Raw genomic sequence first — 22,267 nt, forward strand, 5'->3', positions numbered from 1 at the left:
GAGCCACCACACTGGTTTCCAGAGCAGCTGCACCAATTTACATTCCCATCAGCAGTGCACAAGGGTGCCTGTGTAACCACATCCTCTCCAATACTTGTTGTCATCCATTTTTCTTTAAAGAAAAATGTGTTATTCATTTATTTATTAATCTGAGAGAGAGAGAGAGAGTGCCCACATGTGCATGCACGAGGAGGGGGAAGGGCAAAGAGAGAGGGAGAGACTCTCAAGCAGACTCACCCGCTGAGCACAGAGCCCGACTCGGGGCTTGATCTCAGGACCCTGAAATCATGACCTGAGACAAAACCAAGAATCGGCCTCCTCATCAACTGAGCCACCCAGGTGCCCCTCCAGTTTTCTATAATAGCCCGCCCTAATGGGTGTCAAGTAGTATCTCATGTTCATTTTTGTGCAGGGTTTTTGCATCTTGATTTATTCTCTTGCTTGAAAGAAAAGGGGAGCAAAGCTGCCCATTCTCATCTCTTCTTCATCCGCTTGGTCACTGCCTGCCTCCCAGCTGTTTCTGGAACCTGCAACCCCATGCATGCCCCAAATCATACTGTTCTTCCCTTTGCTTTGTTTAAACTACACTTACAGTACACAGGCACGTCCAAATTATGCATCAGCATAGAAGAGGACATAACAGAAATCGCCCACATGCCCACCACCTAAGAAAGGAGGCCTGGCGATACCTCACCCCTTCTGGAGATGCATCCCTACAACCCTCCCTGTCCCGGCACCCCAGGCCCACCCCTCCTTCTCCTGCCTTTCCCCTGGGTGCCCTCCTGAGCCCCCTGGTCTCCCTGCACTTTCATAGCTTTTGCTGAGCTCCAGACAGACATCAATGAGCTGACCAGCGACCTGGACCGCTCAGGAATCCCCTACCTGGATTATCGAACCTACGCTATGCGAGTCCTGTTCCCTGGCATCGAGGACCATCCCGTGCTGCGGGAGCTGGAGGTAACATCTGCCACCCTTCCCGAGCCACCCAGCAGGAGCACAGGGCCTGGGTGTCCTGGCAACGCGGATGGGGCTCCAGAGCTTAGAGGAAGGTCAGGATCCGGGAGGGGGGGCGGGGGGGAGGAACAGCCGGGAACAGCATCGCCACAACAGGCAGGTCACGGCCAGCGGGGTCACACGGGCTCTTTGGGATGATTCCAGCTCATTGTCATCTTTTTAATTAATGACTAAATTAATTAACTAAGAGTGTATCGCATCCTCAGATGGATTTAAGGTGGCTTAAGGAAAGACACATGATTCTGGGAGGTTTGTTTGTTCGTTTGTTGGTTTGTTTTACGAAAGATAATAGATCAGGGCAGAGAGGATTAAAGGGAGACTCGTAAGCCAGGCAAGTGTGGTGGAGCATCTCCTAGTATCCCTGGGAAAGTCAGACGGCCGGCACCCCACGGACGGCTCAGCCTGGAGCCAGGCCTCCCAACCCCGTGGACGGGCGGGCACACCGGGGACCTCGAGGCGGGCTGTTCCTCCCCAGACCGGGAGTAGGGGGGTGGGGGGGAGGTGGGGGGGCAGTTATAGGCATCCCGGGGAGAGGCCTGTCGCTCTGGCCAGAGGCCCCCGGGGAGAGCCGGGCGGGGAGGCGGGAGGCGGCCTCTGAGGGCGCCCGGCCGTCCCCCCCAGGTGCAGGGGAACGGGCAGCAGCACGTGGAGAAGGCCCTGAAGCTCTTCGCCCAGCTCATCAACAACAAGGTGTTCCTGCTGACCTTCATCCGCACCTTAGAGCTCCAGCGCAGCTTCTCCATGCGCGACCGGGGCAACGTGGCCTCGCTCATCATGACCGGCCTGCAGGGCCGCCTGGAGTACGCCACCGACGTCCTCAAGCAGCTGCTCTCCGACCTCATCGAGAAGAATCTGGAGAACAAGAACCACCCCAAGCTGCTGCTCCGGAGGTCGGCCCCGCGGCCTGGGGGCGGGGGGCGGCGGGGAGGGCAGTGGGGGTCCCCACGGGTGCACGACGGGCTCCCCGTCCCCCCTGTGACCCCACGCACCAAGGCCTATCCGGCGGCTCAGCGCCACGGAGGAGCCCGGGCCAGGGCTGGCAGCTGGGCTGGAGCCCCAGCTCCGTGACCCCGAGCCCGGGCGCGGCACCTGGTGAAAGCGTGAACCTCGGGTCCCCCGTGGAGCCGGTGCGCCCCGAGGGCTCAGTCGCCACGGGCCGGCCACCCTGCTGGACACGCGCTCAGAGCATTTCCATCATCCCAGAAGCTTCTGGGGGCAGCGGGGGGCTGGGCCTGGGTCCGGCCCACCTCTTCTGCACCCCGCTTCCGGGACCCCAAGTGACCGGCGGCCACCACCTGCCCCCACCCGTCCCCCGTTGCCATCTTCACTGGCAGGGGAGAGGGCTGGAGCCCTTGGCAGCCGAGCCCACCGTCCCTGAGGCCCAGGGAGCAGAGCAGAGCTCTGGAGCTCCCCACCTGCTCCCCTCCGGCCCCCTCCTTAGCCCACCCGGAGCTCCCAGCTCCCAGCCAGCGAGGTCTCAGGCTGCCAGACCCCACGTGGGCCCAGGAAGGAGGAAGAACGTCTTTGTTTCACGACTCCAGAGCCCCCATCCTGCCAATCTGAGCATTAGAAACTCTCATTAAGAACTGTTGTATTTAAATTAGAGCTAATCTCAGGCACAATGCAGGGAGAGGGTGCTGGGAGGGGCCCGGGGACAGAGCTACAATTTCTTCTGCCATTGTCACTCTTCCCCAGGCCCAGACTGCTGAGCAGCCCCGGCAAATGCCTGGGATCTACTGCAACCAGAGGGTATAATTTGCACCACGTGCACGGTGTTAAAATCCCCCTCGGCATCCCCGTCACTGAGGGTCTGTCACAGGGGCTTTGTTCCTTCTCATTCCCCAGATCTGCAGCCCAGGAAACGGGGTGGGGAGGGGTGCTGTTTGCAGAAGCAGATCCCCTGTCTGCTAAACACTGGGGCACCCTGGGATCCACGGCCCCACACAGTAACGACAGCCAAGGCTTCAGGCGCTGTTCCGAGCCCTTTATGTATATTAACTCATTCAGTCCTGACAACAGCCCCCTAAGATAGACATTATTGTCATTGTCCCCATTTGGAGATGGGGGAAATGAACCCAGAGGGGGAAAGGACTCGCCCAGGGTCACACAGCCAGTACATGGCATAGTCAGGATTGGAATACAGGTGGTCCGATGCTTCGAGGTTGGAGGGGCACACGTACCAGGGACCTCCTGGGCAGGAAGAGGAAGTATTTGGGCATGCAAGGAATCGCAGAGGGACCGAGAAACTCTGTTTCTCATCCCGAGGCCAGCAGGAAGCAGGGAGCACTGGTGACTGACAGCCCTGTGGAGTGGCGGACTTGGTGCCTCCATCCGCAGACCCGCAGCACCACTCCATTTCCACGGGGAAGGGAGGCCCAGAAAGAAGAAGCATCTGGCCCAAGGTCACACTTCCAGCCCTGGGGTCCTGGCTGCCAGCCCTGAGTCCTTTGATGCCCTGTTGCTCTCTTGAGCCACGTTGCATGCAAGCCAGACCCCCTCTCCGAGACCTCTCCATAAAGGACTGCCCCTCATCCCTTCTCCCTCCCCAGGACAGAGTCTGTGGCTGAGAAGATGCTGACCAATTGGTTTGCCTTCCTCCTGCACAAGTTCCTGAAGGTGAGAGTGGGCGTGAGCCGGGGCCTTGAGTTGAGAGCCAGATGGGGGCCTGCTGCTCGTAAGCCTGGCCATCAGGGCTGTGTGGGGACCCCCTGGGAATAGGAACCTGCCTGGCCGGGGTGCTCTGAGGCAAAGCGGGCCTAGGAGTGGGGCCAGGAGAGGGAGAGGAGGAGATTGGTGCCACCTCACACCCCACGCCCTGCCTGTGCCCGCAGGAGTGTGCAGGGGAGCCACTCTTCATGCTCTACTGCGCCATCAAGCAGCAGATGGAGAAGGGCCCCATCGACGCCATCACGGGTGAGGCCCGCTACTCTCTGAGTGAAGACAAGCTCATCCGGCAGCAGATCGAGTACAAGACCCTGGTGAGGAGGCCGGAAGCTCAGGGGCCACGGCTGTTCCCTACTCTGCCGTCAGAGCACAAAGCTAATCCGAGTGGTCGATAAAGAGGCTACAAGACAGCCTGGGAGCAAGTCTAAGGGGGATGCCGACTGTTCCAAGAGCGGAGCACGCACACCTGGGTTCCCCCTCTGCATCTCATTTGGTGGACCCAAAGAGGGCTGTCTGCCTCGGTTTACCCTAGATGATATGGCCGAGGAGGAGATCACCCTCCACTAGGTGTGAGGAAATTAGCGTTATGGGGAAGAATGGGAATTTGCTAGTTCCTGATATGGAGGCTTTTGGGGGAGTGGGTGGTCAGCCCTCCATATACCTGGAGCCATCTCTAGGTAGGACACCTAGGATGCCTTGTTTCAGGAAAACAGTTGTGCCCAAGCTAACGGGGAGCTAGAAAGTGGAGTCTCAGTTCTTTGAGAAGAGAAGGGTAGGCATGACTCAGGTTGTCATTTAGCAGATGGCAGGCAGGCAAGGGAAACTGAGGCACAGCTGTTTCTCCTGTAAGGAGGGTAAGCCTTGGAAAGAGAGAATTCCAAGGCCTTGCTCCCTCTCTGTCAAGCTGCCCCTTGAACTCCCATCCTGCTCCCCCTCTCTCATCACCTGTAGATCCTGAACTGCGTCAACCCCGACAACGAGAACAGCCCAGAGATCCCAGTAAAGGTGTTAAACTGTGACACCATCACGCAGGTCAAGGAGAAGATCCTTGATGCCATCTATAAGAATGTGCCCTACTCCCAGCGGCCGAGGGCTGTTGACATGGACTTGGGTAGGAGGCCCAGCCTTGGAGTATGGGAGGCAAGGGGAAGAAAAGTGGCTTCCAGGAGGGCACTTGGGTGATGAGATGGGGTGGGGTGAGAAAATGGGAAGCCCTGTCCTGCATGACTGGGTCCTGTCCAGGTGAGGGGCCACAGGTAGTACTTCTCCCAGGACACTTCCTGCTCACACTTCTCCCCCGTGTGGTCTTGACCCCATGGAGCCCTTGAAGTCTCTAAGTACTATGAGTGGCACCAGCATGGAGCTGGGTTGCCAGGTTTCTAAAGGAAGCAGGACTGGGTGACCCTGGCTCCCAGCCTCTGGCGCGCTCACACTGCCACCTGCACCACCCTCTCCCCCCAGAGTGGCGTCAAGGCCGGATAGCCCGGGTCGTGCTGCAAGACGAGGACATCACCACCAAGATCGAGGGGGACTGGAAGCGGCTGAACACGCTGATGCATTATCAGGTGAGGGCAGGGGCTTTGCACCACGACCTCTGACTCCCCAGATTGTTCCTTCGGGCCCTGGGAAACTGTCTCCCCCTGTCCTCTTCCCTCTGAATCTAAATCAGAGATTCTCAGCCACAGTCACCCATTAGAATCCCCAGGATACTTCCCCAAAACAGGAGTGCCCCGACTCCACGCCGAGAAACGGACTTACCTGGCCTGGGGAAGTCGAGGCGCTTTTCTCCTGTGTACCCCCAAGTCCGCAGGAGAATTGCCTGTTGTGAGGGCCCCGGCCAGGACGCCGACCACAGGGATCTGCTGCTCTCTATCCTCAGCACCTTCTCGAAGCAGCTCACGCTGCTCACTCACTTGCCATAGAGCAGGAGATCCGACAGACTTGTCTTCAGCTCTCGAGCTCAGCCACTGACTAGCTGACGTCCTTGGGGAAATTACTCTCAGTTCTCTTCCTTCTCATCTGTAAAATGGAGTTCAGAGCGCTCCCCGCCCCATAAGGGTGTGTGGAATAGATCCAGTACAGGAGATAAAGCGTGGATGGATGACTGGTCCCAAAAAAATGTCAGCAATAGAACAAAAGCTCCAGGAGGCATCTATTCCCACCTCCCCTTCCTTGCCATGGGGAGGAACTCGTGGCTGCTGGGACGGGTGGGTGGGTGGGTTGGGGGGGGCTCTGTAAGATTAAGCACAGGTAGGCTGGTCGGGATTCAGGAAAAATACTAAAATAGAAGCTGGAAATGAGAGACACCGAGGGAAATTAAAGCAACCAGGAGAAGCGCCTCGGGCTGCAGGACCCTTCGGGACTGCCTGATTAATAACATCCTCCTCGGTCGGTGCCTCACCGGGAGGGCGCAGGGGGGCTGGCGGGCTGCACTGGCAAGCGTGGAGTTGCCACCGGCCAGGCCACTCGGGTCCTGAAGGCCGAGAGGAGCTGGCTGGGAGGCTCCGAGGCACAGAGGAAGCCAGTGAGGGGGCCGCCGGGGCAGCCCCCCGAAACCCTCCTCTCCGGGCTCCATCCCCCTTGCCGGCCTGCGTAAACTGTGCTGACCCCCTGACCGCACCAAGGCCCGGATGGACTGAGCCTGGTGTCCAAGAAGAGTTCAAGGCCTCTCAGGCCTCACCTCAGCCCCTGCTTCTCCACTCACTGGTGGGGTGACTTCCACCTCTCGAGACCCGGGGCTCCTGATCCGTTAAGATGACATCTGGAGATGGCAGCCGGGCTTGTGAAGGCGGTGGGAAGGATGCGAAATAACAGGAGGGGTACTGTAGGGTGTAGACTCACACCCAGGATGGTTCTCGCAGGTCCCTGCTGATTCCACCCCCCCACACACACACACACACCCCACCCCGCCCCGACCTCACAGGGCGCCTTGTGCATCCTGGAGAACTCTTGTAATGATCCAGTTAGAGCCCAAGAAGAAAGCACAGAAGTGAAGAGCACCAGAGCACCGTGCCTTCGAATCAGAAGTTTCTCAAGGGCAGGAGGGAGGCCTTTCTCTTCTGTCTGTGATGCCCTGACGCTCGTTCCTGGGCTTTTCGTCCTAAGGCTCCCGATGAGAATGGAATATTCTGTTCTTACAGTGCTCATCATACAAAGCACTTTCAATTCCCCAATGTCATTTATCATTCATGTATTCATTCATTCCTCAAATATTTACTGAGCTTTACCGAGTGCAAGGTACTTCCCACATGCTAGCCCTGAGTGACAGGGAGCAACAGGGATTATTCTTCCCTTTGGGGGACGGCGATGATGATGTTGATGCTCATAATAACAACACTAATCCCAGTAGCTCCAAGGTGCCCACTGGGTGCCAGGCGCGGCTGGCAGCCTTCATGTGTCCTGACTCCTTTGAGCCTCAGGACAAACCTAGATGCCATTATTATCTTCATCGACGAAGGAGACTCACTTGGGAGACTCGGAGAGGTTCACCGACTTTCCTGAGGTCACAGAGCTAGGATGTGGCACAGCCAAGGTCACACCCAGCCAGGCAGCCTGACCACGGATTTGCACCGCTTGTCCAATTTGCACCGCCTGTCTGTCAAGAGAAAGGAAGGCCGAGGACTGAAGACGAGAGAGATTTAGTGACAAGACCTGGAATTGAGTTGAACCGTGGTCATTCGAGTCACCTTGTGAATCCTGCTCCAGGTGACAGCAAACCATACGTGAAGAATGTAACCTGTTCTTCCTGGGGGTGTAAACCTCTCCCCCAGCCAGGCTTTCAGAGCATCCGTTGCAAGGAGAGTTCCTAAAAGAGAGGCGGAGAGGACCCCACTGCTCAGTCCCAGAGCTGGTGCGGATGGTGCAGGCCACTGGCAGTCCAGGGCGCTGCCCCGGCTGGGGAGTCACTGGAGCCACTTCCAGGCACGGGGAAGACCCCAGGGCCCTGCAGCTCTAGGCCACCAAGTCAGAGCACTGCCCCCACCTTACCCTCCTCAGGAGTCAAAGGTCCAGGAAGGCCCTACAGGAGCAAATCTGCATAATCTTAATTAACAAAGAGATGTTAAAAAACTTCCCGGGCTCCCGCAGATTTATAGGGAGGGTAAAATTAAACACCACTACTAAAACCGGCTATCAGGGAATCTCGTTAGCGCTAATGTTCATTTATAGTTTGACTTCCCAACATTTAATTCTTTTTTGGTGGGAGAGAGGGACTGACAATTTAAGACCCAGAAAGATGGGTTTACGACTGGTGCAGCTATAAATCAAACTTATAAAGTTCATAAAAATTGTTAAAATAAAAAATGGTTTAATAGGAATGTTTTATGGCCCATAACATTATTATAGCTGTTTTATTCCCTCTGCGTTAGGGGTTTAATTGGATCGCCACAATTCTGGGGATTCTCCGTTTTTATTGGATGGAGGGTAATCTTAAATCAAAATGGCCCCAAATGTCTTCAATATGGCTCCTCATTTATCAGCCCTTTCCCTCCAGGCCGGGTGCTGAGCCTGGTCACCCTCACAGAGGATGGGGCAACGTGCCATCTTTCCCTCTGGCTCCCCAAGAGCAGCTGCCCTATTGGTGAAACTCGTCAAGGTGGCCTGGGCACTATAGGACCCAGGCCAGAAAGAAATCAGAGCCAAAAGGAAAAATGGGCTTCAGACCAGGGTGACTTGAAATAAAATCCCAAATTAGGATCTAATGGGGAGAACATGTGCTCTGGAGCCTGGACAGACCCAGCGACAAATATTGGCTGAACCACAGATTCTCTGTGTGACTTTGAAGATGTGTCTTCGCCCCCTCTCTGCGTCGTTTTCCTCACCTGTAAAATGGGAGTAATTGTACGAACTCACAAGGTTGAAGGGAGGCGGGGTCTAGCCCAAGCTGTCCAGTAGAAATATCATGCAAGCCACATGTGTAACCTAAAATTTTTTACCGGCCCCATTTAAAAAGTAAAAATAAGCTGATAACGATTAATGGTAACGATATATTTTAATCTGATTCTAAAATAATTATCCGTTTCAACACGGAATCAATATAGGAATCGTTAACACAAGAGTTTGTGTTCTTTTATTCACGCGAAGTCCTTGAAACCTAGTGTATATTATGTGTTTACAGCATCACAGTTTGCATTACAGTTAGTAGTTTCCCGTTCAGACACTTAGAACGTGTCTCCCTTCAGACTCACCGAATTTCAAGTGCACACGTCGCACAGGTGGCGAGTAACCACCACAGTGGACGCACTGGCGAGTAGCGACCGTGTTATTTTTAGTATTCCTGACCTCCTTGTGCTCCACCCCATATCTATTTCATTACCTTCTAGAAGTGCATGACGATTCACTTTCCCTGTTCACCCACACTGTACCTTTCCCACCGTCCTCAGGTGTCCGACAGATCGGTGGTGGCTCTGGTCCCCAAACAGACCTCCTCCTACAACATCCCCGCCTCTGCCAGCATCTCCCGGACCTCCATCAGCAGATACGGTGAGACCCGGCAAGGCAGCCTGGGCAGCTCAGAGGCGACCTCTGTGACCTCCCCGGGGGACCCTTCCCCTCCCAGCTGCCCTCTGCCAGTCAAGGACGTTTGCCCATTGGCTTCCCCTCTCCCCGAGTGTACCCATTCCCAGAGCTGTGGGAGCAGAGCCCGTGGGCCCAGGCACCCTTGCTTTGACAGTCCAGACCTGGTGAAGGAGTGGGAGGGGCCCAGCCTCAGGGAGGCACGGGGATGGGGGTTCCCACCTGCCAGTCCCTGTTTATACCTTTTGTTCTGGCTGAGTGGTTAATGGTCCCCCTTTACTCTCAAAAGTGTCCCCCACTGGGCCACGAGGTGACTGAGCTTCAGTCCCTCTTGCTCCTTCCTTGTCCTCTGATTTTGTGAATGCAGTAAGGCTTTGGGCTGTGCAGCCCAAGTACACCGCAGGCCTGCGTCCAGCGGCTCCAAAAATGGCATAGTTGAGTCCATACTCTAGGCCCCAAGGAGGAAGGACCCGTTAACTCCCAAGAGGGGGCATTCCAACTTACAGCTTCTTAGCACCCAGATTTTTCATCAAAGCCCCTATGAAAAAATTCAGCTGACATTTTACCTATTGATTATTCTTTCCTGTGGAAGTGTTGTGGGGGGTTGTGAGGGGGGGTGGGGAGATGTGCTCTCAAATTCTCAAGGCTCTCTCCAGCTCACAGAATTTCTAAATCTTATTTTTCAAGAAAAGTCTTCAGGCTCCTCCATCCTCATGCCAACCAAGGGTCCCTAAAATAACCCACCAGATATGAGGTCCCAAGAGTCCCCTTCCCATTGAAATTAGTTTTTTCTGAATCAGTGCAGTAGGAGGGCAAAGATTCTAGAAGGATTCTACAGGCAAGACTGGTGAAATCGGTGTCTTATGAGCCTCCACTGCCCCCTTCTCCTCAGACTCCTCCTTCAGGTACACAGGCAGCCCCGACAGCCTGCGGTCCAGAGCCCCCATGATCACCCCAGACCTGGAGAGCGGGGTTAAGGTGTGGCATCTGGTGAAGAACCATGACCATGGGGACCAGAAGGAGGGTGACCGGGGCAGCAAGATGGTGTCTGAGATCTACTTGACACGGCTACTGGCCACCAAGGTAACTCCTGCTCTGCCCAGCCCGGGGAGGGCTCCTTAGAGGGGTACGTCCTGCCCACCCTCCACCCCCACCCCCGGCATAAGAAGGATGTCATGGAGTCTGCCCTTAAGGGGACCCATTCAGATGAGCAGGTCCAGGTCCCAGAGTGGGCTTTCCAGAGGATCAGGCCGCTGTTGTGCTCTACCCTTTGGCAAAAATTGCCCAAAAAATTGCCCCTGCAGACCACCATTACTCTTTAGAGCAGCTGCCCTCATCTCTGGGTCCCTGTACCTTTTAGGAAAATGTTGGGGTTTTCTGAGTGACGTTAGCTGGACAGATATGCCTGCCTCCACCATCACTGCCTTTTCCACCCACTTTCTGGCCACAATGGGAGGGAAAAGCACGAAGGTTGGCTCCTGCCAGCAATTAGAGAGAAGGCCCCCCCTTCCCTGTCCCATCCCATCTGCCCCCAAATGCTGATGGAGGTGAGGTAGCCACAGTGTTGGAAGCTATGACCTAAAGCTGTCTTCCCGCTTCCCAAGCAGAGAACAGATATGCCTGTAAGTATGGCAATTATATGGCCCGTATTTGCCAGCACAGGTCAGATTTCAAATACTCTCCCCCACTGACCCCACAAAAATGCCGCTGAAATTCTAATGCGGTGGCATCCAGATTACAGCTCTGACTTGCTCCCAAAAGGGGCAGAGAAATACACCCTCAGACCATATGTCTCAAATTTGGCTTTTCCTAATATGCTAATAAGGGACCAACAGAGGCACCAGAAAAGGCTGGACATTTTCCTGACGTTCAGAGGTGTCCCTTGAGCCTGGACACTGGGGAACCCAGGCCCAGCCTGGTCGCTGCCCAGAGACCTTCCGAGGCCTTGTGGGTCCGGGCTGTGCCTGGGTGTTCTTGGATCTGGACCCTTCCCCCGCAGCACCCACTGTACACACCACTTATCCCAGGCCACTAAGACGGCACCCCTCTTCACACGTCTCAATCAGACCGTCTGCAGTCCTGCCAGGAGTCTCACGGTCCTCCAGCTGGTTCTTCAGACACCCTCTGGTCCCAGCATGTACCCACCGTTCCCTGTGGGCAGCCTGTGCTCAGAGCATTCGCTATCCTCCTGTCCCACACCCTGTGCCCATACCTGCCAGCACGGACAGGGGCATAGCTGTGACCTGGGGCTACGGGGTTGGGGAGAGATTCTTCCCAGGAGTCTGCAGCCCTTCAGTCCCTCCCAGCTCCCCGGCCCCCCAGCAGCCTCCTCCCCACCCCCACCACACCGTCTGCACAGCCTGGCGCTGCAGACAAATTTCCAAGGCAGGATCAGTCCAAGGCACCATCTGGTCTGCCCGTCTGCTGCCTGCACCCCCTCCCCCAGCCCCCACCTCATACTCCCCCACCGTCCCCCGCCACAGGGCACCCTGCAGAAGTTCGTGGACGACTTGTTTGAGACCTTGTTCAGCACTGTGCACCGGGGCAGCGCTCTCCCCCTGGCCATCAAGTACATGTTTGATTTCCTGGATGAGCAGGCGGACAGACACAGCATCCACGACACAGATGTGCGACACACCTGGAAAAGCAACTGGTAACCCCTGGGGGAGCTGGGGGGGTGGAGCTATAGCCTGGAGAGGTCAGGAGCTGAGCTGCGGGAGGCAGGGCCAGCAGGGGCCAGGGAGATGGGGGGAGCCTGTTCTTCCCCAGACTGGGTAACCCGAGATTCCTAGAACAAATGGCTCACACGTGCTCTGCAGAGCCAGCGTGGTCCCCAGGCTGCCATCGCCAAGCGGGGCCGGCCTGGCTTAGGGCCCGGCACCAGGACACATGCCTGAGCGCTGTCCTTTCAGGTTGAGGACAGGGAAGCACTTCCTCCCCGACTCTGAGACCCCTCGTTCCCAGGAAAGGTTGCTGGGGGGACCTACAGAAAGAGCCACATCTGAGACCTCGTTGCAGAGCTTCAAAGCCAGACGGTGTCAGGCATTCTGAGCAGGACGGAACAGAAGGCCGTCCCTGAGCAGGGGAGCCCTGAATTGAATGTAGACCCTGGGGAGAGAGCTTGCACTTGCTACAGACTCCGGCCCACCGACCAGGAGGATGTCATCGCGAACCCCTTATGGCTGAGTTATTACCCCGCGGCTCTCAGGGAGCAGCAGACGGGACGTCCTGCAGGCATGACTCTCTCCCCGGAGGTAACCTCCGCAGCCACACACCGTAGTGGGAGAAGCGGCTCCCGCGGGCCCTAGCAGGCGACCCTTCTCTCCTGGGCTTTAGATCTAGACCACAGACCAAGCCGAGGACTGCCTTTCAGGTCAGACAGGGCCTGGCCGAGAGCCGGAGTCAAAAACCTTCCTCCAGGAAAGCGCCCGGAGAGGGGAGAGAGGAGGTCCAGGCATTTGGGTTGGGCAGGCAGCCCACACAGCTGTCTGGAGTCAGCGATCTCCTCAGAAAACAGAGCCGACACAGATGGGACCCGGCTGTTATTTGGGAAGCAAAAATCTTAGCAACCAGCAAAACACTTTGGAAAAACCCAACCCCAAGCCCATAGAATCCTTTCTTCTTCAAGATGCTGTGGTTCCTGGCCCTCTGGGTCTGCAGCTTTGATCACAGGGTAGCGAAATGGGGAGATTCTGGTGGTGGCGGGTGAGGAGCCCACAGCGCGCTTACACCGGACCAGGCCTCTCTCGTGTTCATTCCCGGGGCAGGGCCGTGGCCGTCTCCTTTGCTTTGGAAGGTTCCTCAGCCCCATGCTGGAAGTGTGCCATCTCAGGGAGATGAAGAGAAAGTTCTGGATTATCCCCATCTCTCTGCCTTCTGTTTCCAGACAGGCCCAAGTCATAGCAATGCCCTCTGCTGGAGTTGTGGTGGGAAGAGCCCCCTTATCCAGAACTCAAATAGCTCATGTCCAAGGAAAGAATATTAGAAGCTCCGGCACAGCTGCCAGAGGAAGGGAGGGTGGAAGGGATGAGTCACTTCTCAGCCGAGGCAGCTCCTCCCAGGCTACAGGAAAGTGAGCGATCCTGTTGCCCTTTGAAAGATAAGCGGAAATCATCCTGGAAGGCCTCGGAGTGGGCGAAGTTGACCTTCTCAAGACTTGGCATGACTGAGACATTTGGGGTCTTTGAGGGTCAAGTTTGGGGTGTTTGAGGGTCAAGAGAAAACAAAGAAGGGGAGAAGAGAGGCAGGCTGGATTTCTGGAATGTCATCCCAGGCCAGGAGGACAAGCCAGAGGACAAAGCTCATTCCACAGAGGAGCCCAGGAGTTAAGGCCCCGAAAGCAGCTGGGAGAGAAGGCCAAGTTGGAAAAGGCACAGGCACAGCAGCTGTTGTGATTTCAAAGGGGAATGAGTGGGCTGATCCACCTTATGGCCTCAGGAGCAGAGAAAACCCATTCTCCTCTGATCATAAATTCCCACGTCTCAAGAAGGAACCCTTCTAACGACTGATGCATTCCCGTTGGGGTGGGAAAAACGCTGAGCTACGGCGAGTCATCCCAGCATGCCAACCATGGCCTCCTCTCCCCCATCTGCCCTGCCCAGGGAGGGGAGGGCTCTCCCCAGGGCTGCCCCCCGGTGTGGGGGGGTCACTTCTCAGCCCCTCAGGCCTGGCTGGCCCTGCAAAGCGGTGCAAGGGGCCCGGCTGGGTGGAGGGGCACAGCCTGGGGCAGCTGGCTGCAGCCTTCCGGACAATGGCCATGGGCACTGGGACGGGACCAGTGGCTTTGTTTGAAGTTCTGAGAAAATCGTGCAGTTCTCTATCCTTGGGCTTCCTGCCGGGAGGCCTCTGGAAAAAAGTGGCTGGAACCCACCCACATCTACCCCTTGGTGGTTAAGGACCAGGGTCAGCACCCAGTTTGGGTACGATGGTGCCTCTCCTTTCTCCCAGGGTCAGGATCGGCTCAGGCTAAACGAGCAGCCCTGGCTGGAGCCGTTCTCTGTGATTTCATCCCTTTGCCCTTGGGAGGGAGAATTTTGACTTGTAGAGGGAGGAGAGGAATATTCTTGGACGCCATCAGGGGCCCCACAGAGGTTCGGCCCTCAGGATCTGCTCTGCCTTTTTCTACAGCCTCCCTCTGCGCTTCTGGGTGAACGTGATCAAGAACCCCCAGTTTGTGTTTGACATCCATAAGGGCAGCATCACGGATGCGTGCCTGTCCGTGGTGGCCCAGACTTTCATGGACTCTTGCTCCACGTCAGAGCACCGACTGGGCAAGGACTCCCCCTCCAACAAGCTGCTGTACGCCAAGGACATCCCCAGCTACAAGAGCTGGGTGGAGAGGTCAGTAGCACCCCCCGGGACAAACCCGCACCCCCATCTGTTTGCCCCATTCCCCACCCTGCGGGCCTCACCGACTGAGGACTCACAACCCACAACTGAGTCTGTGGTACCTTCAGATCTCATGCTCCCATCGTTCCCCCTTATCCAAACTTCCTGCTGGGATGGGGGGAGAAGGGGAACCTCTGTGCCTTTGGACATCAGACCATTATCATTCTGATTACCTTTCATTGAGCACATGCTAAGCAACCAGCACTGTGATAAAGAGTTTTTATGTATAATCTCAGTAAAATATCCAACCAAGTTGCGAAGTATTATTATCATCATCCCCATTTTACTGATGAGGAGACCAAGGCTAAGTAGCTCATCCAAGGTCACACAGCCTGCAGGTACTAGAGCTGGGATTGAGAGACTCGAAGTCTGGGCTTTTAAGCATTCTGGGGGGCACTGTAGTAGGAGCTCCCAGCTGGGTGGAGTCTGGCCTAGCCAGCACCAGTCTCCAGGCCGCAGCCTTAGCTTGAGGCAAAGAGCCAGAAGGAAGAAGACACATCAGAAGAGAAATACGGAGGCAGGAGCAACTGGGGACATCTGATGCTCTCCAGGGGCCTGAGGTCAGGGTAGGGCAGATGAACGTGCTGGGCCCCCGTTAAGAAGCCGGTCCTCTCTACGCCAGATACTATGCGGACATCGCCAAGCTCCCCGCCATCAGTGACCAGGACATGAACGCCTACCTGGCCGAGCAGTCCCGTCTGCACGCGGTGGAGTTCAATATGTTGAGCGCCCTCAATGAGATCTACTCCTATGTCAGCAAGTACAGCGAAGAGGTAAGGCGGGGCCCGGGAGGGGACAGAGACCCACACGCAGCCAGAAAGACAGTTACGCAGAGCGCCTGGCTCGGCCCCTCGATAACAGCGACAGAGGGTAATTTAGAAAACATACAGTCATGGACTAGAGTCCAAAACCCATGAGCTCAAGACTCATTACCATTCCCTTAGACAGCAGCCTCTCCTCTCTGATTCATCCAACGCTTTCTTACACATTCCATTGTCTTTCACTCATTGTTAATACGATAAATAACACTCTTAATAACATAATTGTTTTCCCTCTCCAAGTGTTGTACAATTCATTTCATCCTTTCTTAAACAGTGAATCAGACTGTTCTTTGCACTTGGGCAGATCCTGTCAGTTATGTTTCAGGGACGCAGGTGGACCTTGACGGGGCAGGGGTCGCGTGGGACGGCTCCGGAGCGTTTGCGAGGCCTGCGTTGGCATGGTGCCTAAAATTAGCATTAGAAGTAATCATAATCGTGATAATAGCTAATAACTACACAGCACTTTGTCGCACATGCGAGCTATTGCTTTAAACACATTGTTTTAAGATCTATATCGACAGAGACACGTACGTGTGTATGTGTAGACGTACGTACACATGCGCACACGGGCATACGTGTGTGTATATTCAATCATTTGCATTCCTTCAGCTTATGTTCGTTGGGGCAGAATGGAAAGGCAGTTGGAAGGATGCAGGATTCTGTAAATGAGGAGCCTCTGAACGGCATCCTGAAGTCTTCCCCACCTTTGTTTTGTTGTTGCTGTTGTTCCTCAGCTCATCGGGGCCCTGGAGCAGGATGAGCAGGCCCGGCGACAGCGGCTGGCGTACAAGGTGGAACAGCTCATAAATGCCATGTCCATCGAGAGCTGAGAGATGGAGCCTCACGTTCCCAGGAAGAGGGGCCTGTGAAAGCTGCCACACCGGGAGTCTCAGACGGAAGGACAAGTGAAGGGGATCAGCCCCCCCAGAGCTTGCTGTCCCCTGGGACCCCATCCTGGGGAGAGGGGAGGGCCCCTCCCCCGACGCCAGCCAGGGCCCCGGCACCTGCCGGCTCCCGCAGGGAGAGGAGGCGGGCATCGTCCACCCACAGTGAGAACCGCAGGAGGCAGGGGCGCAGGGAAGGCGGTTCTTCAAGCCGAGAGGCACGAACTGGGGACAGTTCTGCCTCTGTGACTGCTGCTTTGCATGAAAACTCATTTGATGTATATTGGGGAAATAATGAGAACTTTATTTAATTTTTTTTAAGAAAAAGGAAAAAAAAAAACAGAAATAAAACGAAACAAAAAGCCTCCCTGTTAATCCCGTCCCACTTCTGTTTCAATCTGATTTCAATCCCCGTTCCTCCACCCGCCCCCCCCAACCTCCCCTTCCTCGAATGACTCCTGTTTCCAAATGCCAGAGAAAGCCTACCAAGAGAAGCGGAGGGAAACTGGGGGGAAAGCGATCCCTTGCTTTCCCTGGAAATCATAAGAGCACGAGAAGGAGGAGAATGAGCACAAGTTCACACCAAACACTTCGCAAAAATCGAGGCCAGTGAAACCTGGAATTACGGCAGCGGCCGGAGGAGCGCAGCAGCCCGAGGAGCACGGCGACTGCGGGACTCGGCACGGACAGTGGCGCCACGGAGGGGCTCGACCTGGCCGACTGGGAATCGAGCTTTACGCACCACACACATGTATATTCTCCTCTCCAGAGAGGAGATATGTGTCTGTAGAGTACCGATGCTTTTTTGCTACTGTTTTTTGTTTGTTTTTGTTTTATTTAATCTCAAACCTCAAGAATTGAGGAGCTGATCTTTGGTACTTTTCTGTTTGGTTCCCCTAAAGTTACTCTCAGAGGTGGGGAGCGGTGGGCCTCTCCCGGACGCCTGGCCTCCCCGAGGACAACTGGGCAGCTTTGCCTCACATGGCTCTCTGTCCTACACCAGGCACCCTGGGGAAAGGGCCCGGAGTATGCAGCCCAGGCCTCCAGGAGATTCCGTTTGGGAGCTGACCTGGGGACGTGGGTGTTTGGCTTTAGACTCCACTCCAATCTGCCAGTGGTTTCTTGCAATGAAAGCGAAAGCAAAAACCAAACACTGTTTACAGCAAGCAATACTTGAAGAGCGTAGGTTAAAGAGGCGGCCGTATTTACCGTGATGCTTTCTTTCTCTCGTTCTCTTGTGCCTGCAGAGGGGAGACAACCCTCCGCTCATATGTGGAAGCTCCTGATCGTCTGAGCACTTGCCTCAGCAGAAATGACTGTAGCCTACCCACGTTCCTGTCTTCTTGCTTCTCCTGCCTCCCGTGTCCTTATGAGTGTGAAGGACAAGTGGGTGGCTTCTCACTGGGCTTCTTTCTCTCTCTCTCTCTCTCTTCTGCTGACACCTAAAACCATGGATGACCAGCTCTCCTGAGTGTAGTTTCTAAACAAAGAGACCAAAGCCCCACACCCTGGTCCAGAAGCCCCATGAAAGCCAGTGGGAATCATCTAGAGGAAGGTGGCTCTGTTGGCAGCAAGATCTTGGTGACCTGGACAGCCTTCCGAGTTTCCAGGCCTCCCACACCGGCACGGATCCAAGCAGGCAGCTCTGGCTTCTCTGAAAACAGCATCAGAGGGAGGGAGAAGGAAGGCAAGAGAAAGGCAAAGGGGTGGGAAGGGGGCAGACAGGAGAGGACCATCCTCCCCTTCCCACCTTCTACTTGTCAAGGGGCTGCGGTGCTGGGAAACTGGACCAGCCGGCCCCGGAGAGACCAGACCAGGGTCATTTCCTCTGTAATTAACTCTGGGCCCCAGCTTCTCTGTGCCCTGATTTACCTCCAAACAATTCCAATTTCCAAAGGCTCTGCTGACCACACTGGATTCCCAGGAAAGGGCTGGGGGAGGGGGAGCTCTGAGGGCTGGCTTCCATCCCTGGCGTGTGGCTCTGGATCGCCGTGCTAACCGCACAGCAGACATCGCCTGGTCTCCTCAGCTCCAGTTTCTTGCCTGAATGCAGCTGACAAAGGGAAAGAGAAAAGCATTCAGCAAAATACTCAGGAAACTCGCTGTTTTCATTATAATTCACAACCAGCCATGCCAAGGCCACTTTCTTCTGATAATCCACTTCTGCTAAAGTTTCTCTGGGCCCTATTAATAGCCTGAAAAAAATACTAATGACTGGCCTTCCGCACTAAGCCAAAGTGTTTGCTCTTCATAGCACCCAAAGCTTATCAGCTCAGAGCCTGTGATTAATGGCGATGAAAGGAGAGAAGATACGTGCAAGAGGAATGGGGGGGAGGGGGGCTCGGTGCCACCCACAATAAAATCCCAGCCCACCGTACGTTACTTCCCAGCACGAATCTTCTCTGATCACACTGCTACGCAGACTAGCATCCGGGGTTTTGCTCCACCAAGAAGTAGAAGGAAGTTTGGTGTTTCGACCCTTGCCTCTATGCACCGATCTGAGCGTCTCCCAGGGGCGTCTTTGGGTGACCGTTCACGGCCCTGGGGCTGCTTCGTGGAAGGCTTCTGGAGAGTGTAGAGAAAGATGGGGGAATGGTCAGCTGGAGCGCGGATGGGAGAGGGACCAGAGCTGCCATGAGCGGGTGGGCCACATTTCTTGGGATTCCATGAGAGTGTTGGGCAAGTTGGGATGGCAAAGGAAGCGGCCCGGGGGCGTCTGTGAGGAAGGGAGTCCGAGCATTCGGAGAACTCGGTGTGACTCGAGCTAGGCCGTGACGGGGAAAGGTTGTCGCCTTGCCTCCTCTGCAGCTTCCCGTCTGCCTCCTCCACCAACTCTTGCCTTTGGGCCATCGAGAACCAACGGAGACCACGCCTATAGAATGGGCAGGACAGGGACTCAGTTGGCCTCTCTCCTCACTCTTAGCCAACTGGAAGGTATTTTGACCTCACGTAGGGAAAAAGTCACAGCCCCTACCCCACAGGAGGCCTTCCAACCCGGAGGGAGGCAGGAAGGGAGGTGTCTCTCAGACATCAGAACAGCTTCACTTGTGTCACTACTCTGCACAAGAGACAATTCGCTGGAAAAGAACCCCAGGAATGCGCTTGGCCAGACAGAAGGTGCTGATGGACGAGACGAAGATGGGCAGGATGTCCCCTGTGCGTGGAGCAGGTCCCCCCCACCCGGCCCGCTGCCCCTCTACTCTCAACATGGGGTGGGGGGGCAGGTATCTCGGGGCCTGCCCTCCCCCGTCCCCCCACAGCGTCTCTCAGATCATTTCCCATCCACCGCTGACTGCAGAGAGCCCCCCTTCCTTGCAGAGTTCAATCACCAAGAGTGCGGCTCCAACGTTGGCCTCACCCGAGGGTGGAGACGGGTTCCTGCGCCCGGTCAGGTGGCCTTCCTACGGGGCGGCTGCCTGCCAGGGGCACTCAGGGTGCTGAGAACAGCAGGGAACAAGACCAAGAAGGACCTTCTTCTAGCAGAGGGGCATCATCCCAGCCGCCGGCCCCCGCAGCAGGCACAGGTCTCCCCACCACCTGCAGAGGGCACAGCTTGGCAGAAGAGGGCCAGAGAGGGAAGAGGAAGGCGGCCAACCCAGCGGCCCTGCCTTATTCTGGAACATTCCTTCTGCAGTGAGGGCCTCTCTGGCTTCCACAGCTGCTGTCGCCTCTGGTGGCATATCCCCTTGCCTCTTGAGCCCCTGGTCTTCCTTCACTTCCTCCGAATGAGGACAAGGAATCGCATCCGAGGCCTCTGGCCCTGCTGAGCACGAAGCCGAAGCCAGGGATGTGGGTGTGGGCTGGACACCATCCGGACAGAACAGAAGGAGACCGGGGACAGCCGCCAGCCGATCCATCCCCAGGTGCATCCCAGGTACCACACGGGCCTCCACGACCCCGCAGCTGCTCCCGGGGGAGGCCACCCTGGCTGACCTCAGATGGAGGCTCCCCAAGGCCTGGCCACTGACAGGAAAGCCTTGAGACTCTTGGGAGCAGGGGCGAGGGGGTGATGAGTCCGGGGCTGCGGAAGCAGATGCCACGGGGACACTTGGGAGACGAAGTTCAAGGACTTTTGATGCCTTGTCTCAGGCTTGGAGAAAATGGCAGTGCCCTCTCGGGGACTCCAAAGTCTGTCCTCCCCGTCTCTGGCTTTCCTCCCGGTTTTCCCAAAGAGGGACATTTCAGCAACCGGGGCTCAGTGACAGCAGGAAGGAAAGAGAGGTCTCACTCGTGGTATCAGGTTGTCCATGGTTGTTGACTGGTCAAGACCACTGCTTGTCAAACAGGGCCTCCGCCCCGTAAGCCCGATGGAGGCCCGACCTCGCGGGGACAGCCCGCTCGGTTCCCCTGTCCTCCTCACGGTTGCAGGCTCCACCTTGAGACTGGGCTCCATCCCTTCCGTCCCTTCTGCAGCCCAGCCCGCCCCTCCTGTCTTGCCTCAAGGAAGATGAGAGGCACCTTGGGATTTCAGGGGAGGCCCTGACCTTGGCTTTGTTTGTCCCCCGCGTTAACGTTACAGGTGGCGAGCATAACGGCACACGGTCCCCCTACAGAGCAGACGTTAGCAACGTGTTGGAGAACAAGGGACAAGCTCTTCATACCATGAAACTAGGGACCTGGGCCCACCTGCCTCTCCCCCCAACGTCTCCTATCCAAACCCACTCTTCTTGACACACTGGAATCTGTATTATATATATTTTTAAGAAAATACAATGATAGTTGTCTGGTTTTGTTGTTTTTACAGGTGTTGTGGAATAAAATCTGTAAGAAAATTAAGTATTTAAAATGTTCCAATACATTGGGGGTTTTTTGGTTATTCTAATATATTATTGTGTACCTATTGTAAATATGAAACACTCCTATTTTGCAAGCCAAGGACACAATTTGTACTGTTGTTATATATAAATAAAGTTTACTGGATAAAAAAAAAAGAATTTTTATCTTCGGATAAGCCTGGTTGTTCAGCCGCGTATATGCAGAATCAGATTGCAGGGGCATATTGAAGGAGCAGGTTACTTATGGAGAGATGAGCTAAGTGGTTTTAAGGGACTTCTAGATGTCTGTCTAGAGGCAGAGCTTATTAATGTCCAGTCATCATCATCATCAACACACACACATGCACACGCACACGCACACATCCTGCTTGTACCAATGGGTGAACACTGCCCCCTAGCCCCAAGACCCCAGAATACAGCTTTTCTCCAACAAAAGAGTGCAGCTCCTTTGGGCCAGGGAAGAATGAGGTCTCAGGAGAAGGAGGAGATCCATCCCGGGTCCTTCCCGAAAGTCACATCCACTCCCTGATACAAAACATTTATTAAGCATCCACCAGGCCACGGCGTGGTGGCCAGTGCTGGGGGAGGGGGCGGGAACAGTGACCGAGGAACGCGGGATCCGTGCCTCATCAAGCTTTTAGGTCGGTGAAAAGCACGGGGATTCCAAAAAAGAAGTGTCTCGGCCACACCCCGAGAAGGGTGTTTGTGTTGTTTTCCTTTTATTTTCAGTGAAGGGATTAATACCGGATCGGGGAATGATGCCAGGTATTGTGTGCTATGTGATCCAGCACAGGGGGAGAGGTGGGGTGCTCTGGCCCGGGCACCTGGCGGGCTCCCGTGGGGTCCAGGCGAAGAGCCTGGGAGGTAGCCAGTTGATTGGCTGAGCTGAGGATGCCACCCCCCAACTCCCCACTTCCCTTTTTCTCTTTTTTCTTTCTTTTTTTGTTTTTGTGTTTTAAATTCCATTTGCCAACATATGTTATAACTCTTTTCTTCCTCGTATCCCCCAAGTGTGTGGGTGACACTTCCACTCTCGGCAGGTAAAAGGAGTAGATGAGGTGAACTCGAGAGCGGGTCAGGCTGGCATCTCAGGGGGCTGCCGAGGGCTCCCCCTCCAGGGTCATGAGGCCAGAACTGTTTTCTGCGCCCACAGCTCGGCACCCACGTCAGAAGCAGAGGCTCCTGGAGGACGAGGTGCAGCCCTGCC

The 22,267-nt window shown here is 55.6% G+C and overlaps 1 protein-coding gene across 1 annotated transcript in view; it reads left to right on the top strand.

Moving 5' to 3' along the window:
• Positions 1 to 16,660, top strand: part of PLXNA2 (plexin A2) — a 206,308-nt gene extending 189,648 nt beyond the window's left edge. Inside the window, exons 21-32 of the mRNA XM_072831216.1 lie at positions 815 to 957; positions 1,636 to 1,904; positions 3,564 to 3,630; positions 3,846 to 3,992; positions 4,630 to 4,789; positions 5,140 to 5,243; positions 9,060 to 9,159; positions 10,085 to 10,275; positions 11,676 to 11,845; positions 14,320 to 14,532; positions 15,203 to 15,353; positions 16,136 to 16,660. Of these exons, the coding sequence (XP_072687317.1) occupies positions 815 to 957; positions 1,636 to 1,904; positions 3,564 to 3,630; positions 3,846 to 3,992; positions 4,630 to 4,789; positions 5,140 to 5,243; positions 9,060 to 9,159; positions 10,085 to 10,275; positions 11,676 to 11,845; positions 14,320 to 14,532; positions 15,203 to 15,353; positions 16,136 to 16,231 (1,811 nt within the window). The 3' untranslated portion in view covers positions 16,232 to 16,660. The remainder of the gene's footprint in view (positions 1 to 814; positions 958 to 1,635; positions 1,905 to 3,563; positions 3,631 to 3,845; positions 3,993 to 4,629; positions 4,790 to 5,139; positions 5,244 to 9,059; positions 9,160 to 10,084; positions 10,276 to 11,675; positions 11,846 to 14,319; positions 14,533 to 15,202; positions 15,354 to 16,135) is intronic.
• Positions 16,661 to 22,267: the final 5,607 nt, after the last annotated feature.

This window comes from Canis lupus, chromosome 6 (genome assembly GCF_048164855.1).
Source record: "Canis lupus baileyi chromosome 6, mCanLup2.hap1, whole genome shotgun sequence".
Lineage (NCBI taxonomy): Eukaryota > Metazoa > Chordata > Mammalia > Carnivora > Canidae > Canis > Canis lupus.